The sequence below is a fragment of the Salvelinus sp. IW2-2015 genome, unplaced genomic scaffold, assembly GCF_002910315.2.
Source record: "Salvelinus sp. IW2-2015 unplaced genomic scaffold, ASM291031v2 Un_scaffold2298, whole genome shotgun sequence".
In the NCBI taxonomy this organism is placed as follows: Eukaryota; Metazoa; Chordata; class Actinopteri; order Salmoniformes; family Salmonidae; genus Salvelinus; species Salvelinus sp. IW2-2015.
The window spans coordinates 28,098-33,201 of record NW_019943624.1 but is presented as its reverse complement, the minus strand read 5'-3'; the positions used below and the strand labels follow the sequence as shown (position 1 = coordinate 33,201).

The 5,104-nt window shown below is 50.4% G+C and overlaps 1 protein-coding gene across 1 annotated transcript in view; it reads left to right on the top strand.

Moving 5' to 3' along the window:
- The window catches only part of LOC112073564 (rho guanine nucleotide exchange factor TIAM1-like), a 58,892-nt gene that overhangs the window by 27,674 nt on the left and 26,114 nt on the right, over positions 1-5,104 (top strand). Inside the window, 2 exon segments of the mRNA XM_070440198.1 lie at positions 592-756; positions 758-808. Coding sequence (XP_070296299.1) covers positions 592-756; positions 758-808 — 216 coding nt within the window.

The following is a 5,104-nucleotide window of genomic DNA, read 5'->3' as shown; positions in this document are numbered from 1 at the left end:
ACCGTTTCTGTCTTTCAGAGACCTGGCCTACCGTTTCTGTCTTCAGAGACCTGGCCTACCGTTTCTGTCTTCAGAGACCTGGCCTACCGTTTCTGTCTTCAGAGACCTGGCTACCGTTTTGTCTTCAGAGACCTGGCCTACCGGTTCTGTCTTCAGAGACCTGGCCTGCCGTTTCTGTCTTCAGAGACCTGGCCTGCCGTTTCTGTCTTCAGAGACCTGCCTGCCGTTTCTGTCTTCAGGGACCTGGCCTGCCGTTTCTGTCTTCAGAGACCTGGCCTTGCCGTTTCTGTCTTCAGAGACCTGGCCTGCCGTTTCTGTCTTCAGAGACCTGGCCTGCCGTTTCTGTCTTTCAGAGACCTGGCCTACCGTTTCTGTCTTCAGAGACCTGTTCTGTGTGATATTAGTTGAAGAGGTAGATACTGTTAGTGTTCAGTAAAGGACTCAATAAACCATTTGTTGGTAATGAAAATGCAGCTTGACAGTAAAAGGTCTATGACCCAGAAAGTTAGCTCTTTATTGACTGTCCCTGACCTCTCCTGTCCATTAACCCTAGACCTCTAACCTCTGACTCTAACCCCTGTAGACCTGCAGCCAGACGAGCTGGAGAACTGGATTACGGCCATCCACTCGGCGTGCGCGGCGGCCGTTGCCAGGCAGCATCACCGGGAGGACACGGTGCGTCTGTTGAGGGCGGAGATTAAGAAGCTGGAGCAGAAGATAGACATGGACGAGAAGATGAAGAAGATGGGAGACATGGCAGCTCAGTGCTGTGACCGATACCAAGAAGAGGAAGACTATACTGGACCAGGTGAGAGAGACAGTTCGATTGAAGAGATGGGAGACATGCAGCTCAGTGCTTGTGACTGATACCAAGAAGAGGAAGACTATACTGGACCGGGAGGAGAGAGAGATGGGAGATGCCGCTCGGCAGGCGGAAGCTGCAGGAGTTGGGGATGATTGCGTCTATGGCAGGGGAAGCTGCAGAGTTGGGGGTGATTGGCCGTCTATGCAGGGGATGCATGGGTTGGACGCGCCAGGAGTTGGGGATGATGTGGCCGTCTATGGCAGGGGGACGCTGCAAGGAGTTGGGGGATGATGTGTGGCCGTCTATGCAGGGCGGACGCTGCAGGAGTGGTAGTGGCGTCGGGGCAGGCGTGGCCCGTGCGGGAGTTGGGGATGATGTGGGCCGTCTACGCAGGGTGGACGCTGCAGGAGTTGGGGGATTGATGTGGCCTCTATGGCAGGTGGGCCTCAGGAGTTGGGGTTGGAGTGGCCGTCTATGGCAGGGTGCACGCTGCGAGTGGTAGCTCTGGGGATGATGTGGCCGTACGTTCTAGGCAGGCGCGGAAGTCTGCAGGAATTGAGGGGATGATGTGGCCCGTCTATGCGAGGGCGGGGAAGCTGCAGAGTTGGGGGATGAATGTGGCCGTCCTTCTGGCAGGCGACGCTTGCAGGAGTTGGGGTTGGATGTGGCCGTCTATGGCAGGGCGGCAACGCTGCAGGAAGTTGCGATGATTGGGCCCCCGTCTCTGGTAGGGCCCCCGGAAGCTGGCATGGAAGTTGGGGAGTGATGTGCCCGTCTACTACTAATTACTACTGGGCCCCTAAGGAAAATAATAATAATAGTAATAATCGGAGCCCCGCGTATGATCCTTCAAGAATGTAATAAGTTTGAATACTAATAATAGTGAATACTAAATCTAGAATAGTAATAACAATAGTTAGATTATATTGTATATAAAAACAATAAGAATATAATAGGTAGCCTCAATAGTCCAGCTACAAGAGTAAGCAAACCAGAGGCCATGAAAGCTTGGCAACGGAGTTAGTGGAAGTAACGGTAATAATTGGACTAACAATGAGTAATAATGTTGGATAGGTGTGAGTCCAATAGATCCTTATTGTGGCAAGGAATATATAAGTAACCCCAATTTACTGATACCCCAGCATTCATAACAACAGCTGTGACGGACACCTAGTGCCCAGAGGGTAGATCCCGTCATGAATAGGGGTGGTTACTATAACTTCATTAATATCTTCAATAACCTGTCATAAATGTTCATAACCTGTCATAATATGTTCCATAACCTCGTTCATGTATATTCGGCCCTGTCTCACTTAAGGACAGGGGCCCCTGGAGTCACCGACTAATAGGTTTCATGAACCCCCAGGAGTCAGTAATTGAGTGTGCTTCATAAAACCTGTCATAATACTTTCAAACCGTCATAATATGTTCATAACCCCGTCATTTAGATATCTTGGCATAACCTGGTCATAGATAGTGGTCATAAACTATGCTCCGCTGCCCCCCAAACGTCCTATGGTATATCCATGTGTGGCATAACTCCTGTCATATATGGTTCATAAACCTGTGCGCCCAGGAACCATATCTTCTATAACCTGTTGCAGGATAAATATGTTCTATGTAACCTGTCGATAAATGATGGATTGTCATAGATCTGTGCGACACAGTCATCTTCCCCATAATAATGGAGGCCTGTCATAAGCGTTGAAGAGCCGCAAACCCTTCATGTAGAGGAGTATCTTACATTGTAAGACCCTGTCGATAAATATGTTCGGAGTATACGCAACGTTGTCGAGTAACCCCGTATTTCCACCTCAGCGAGCTCTTAATCGGCCCGTCAGAGGTTAATTATCGTCGAATTGACCGCTAACCTCGTCATTAAATATGTTCATAACCGTTCATATCATTGACAGGCTTTATCGATTGTTAAGGCCGTGTCATTGGAATATAGTGATGTCGCCGTCCCCTAAATGGCCAAGCCCGGCCCGGTGACGCCCTGCCAGGTCTGATGAGAGTATCTTCAAATGATTATCTGCCACCCGTCCTAATGTAAACTGTCGATAATATGTATGATAACCCGTCGCGAGACCCCTAATGTATCTTCAGAGTGAAAGTGCGCTGTCGGCTGAGATATCTTTCATAAACCCTTTGTCCCATGACCCACATAATGTACACAGTCTCTGGCAGAAAGGGTAAGCATTGATGTACGGCACCTCGATTCTGCAGGAGATCATATTTAAGGCCACGAGAAGGGTAGGCCAATCACGAAGTAATCGATTGGCGCCGTTATCCCGGTTCCCTATGGATTTGTCCAAATCAGTCGGCCAGACGCCCCTGCCAAGGAGGGTTCAAAAACAGGGAAGTGACGCGCCTTGCTGGCCGCTCTATGGCCCAGGGCAGACCGCCTTCCAGGGAGTTGGGGGGTGTGTGTTCATGATGTTGTCTGGCCGTCTCGGGCCCAGGCCTGGCCTCGCTCTGAAATCTAGTCCTGGGGCCAATTCATCCCAGTCACCGATGCCAGCAACATGCCCAAAGTGAGTTGAGGGCATGGGGCGGGGTAGGAGCATGTGCTGGAGCGAAATATTCAATTGTGTGGTGCGACATTGCCGAGGATACTTAGATCAAGTTCAGCAAAGAGACCAGTAGCCGGGAAAGCATGTACAAAGGACCATGATCTGGATGACAAGGCTGAGGCCGTATGGATATTGTAACGGATATGTTATTTTAGCGTCTGTGCCCTGTGGTCCCCCGATATAGGGGTTTTGACACTTCTTGATGTTAACGGGTGTCCATAACCAAGCCATAAAATAACACAAGATATGGTCAAGTTATAAGGGCAGGCAAAGGTCTTTAGGACTAGGAGAGTGTGTAGGGTGTGGTGAGTAGTTATGAAGCGAATGGTACTGAGACGTCTTAATGTACTGCGAGTGACGCCGGACGACAGGTGTATAGAATACAGTAGCCTGTGGCGAAGGTTGATTAGATACAGTTCATCGTACATACTGGAGTGGGGGTATATATAGAATCGCGTCAGTAGGCGGACTCGTAGTCAAGGTGTATTAGAATACTCAAGGTGATACCTAACGTGTGTGAGGAAGGAAGTGGTCTGCAGGAGTTGGGGGTATAGATACAGTAGCTGTATTGAAAGTGTGTGGCTCTGATAGACTTACTGGCAAGGCCGGAAAGCTGGGCAGGCCAGTCAAGTTCTTTCATACCCAACAAACCATTTCTGTATGGACCTTGCTTTGTGCATGGGGGGAATTGTCATGCTGAAACAGGACAGGGCCTTCCCCAAACTGTTGCCACAAAGTTGGAAGCACAGAATCATCTAGAATGTCATTGCATGCTGTAGGGTTAAGATTTCCCTTTACTGGAGCTAAGGGGCCTAGCCCAGACCATTATTCCTCCTCCACCAAACATTACAGTTGGCACTATGCATTGGGGCAGGTAGCGTTCTCCTGGCATCTGCCAAACCCAGATCTGTCCGTCAGACTGCCAGATGGTGAAGGGTAATTCATCACTCCAGAGAACATGTTTCCACTCCTCCAGAGTCCAATGGTGGGAGATATGCAGCTCATTGGTGTGACTGATACCAAGAAGAGGAAGTCTACACTGGGTCAGCTACTGAACCCGAGAAGGAGGGAGAGGGGGATAGAAAGAGATGGCTAATTGGCTGGCTGGTTTAGGGCCTGGTTGGCTGGCTGGCTGGTTTAGGGCCTGGTTGGCTGCCTGCTTGACTAACTGGCTGGCTGGTTGGTTGGCTGGCTGGTTTAGGGCCTGGATTGGCTGGCTGGCTGGTTTAGGGCCTGGTTGGCTGCCTGCTTGGCTGGTTTGTCTGCTGGGATGGCTGGCTGGTTTAGGGCCTGGTTGTCTGGCTGGTTGGCACACGCAGCTTGCAGGGTCCGGTTACACATTGTGCTGAACTGAATAGAAGTAAGCCCTGCTCCTCAGAAACACCAGTCTCTCCCAGACCCAGGCTGCGTCTCAAATGGAATCCTATTCCATATGCAGTGCACTACTTTTGACCAGGGCTCTGGAATAGAGTGCTATTTGGGACGCAGGTCCATATCCCAGCCCATATCTGACAGAGGAATGTCCTGTATTCTCCCCCTTCTTCTCTGGGCTAGTTGGCAGAGGGAATGTCCTGTATTCTCCCCCTTCTTCTCTGGGCTAGTTGGCAGAGGGAATGTTGGCAGAGGGAATGTCCTGTTATTCTCCCCCTTCTTCTCTGGGCTAGTTGGCAGAGGGAATGTCCTGTATTCTCCCCCTTCTTCTCTGGGCTAGTTGCAGAGGGAATGA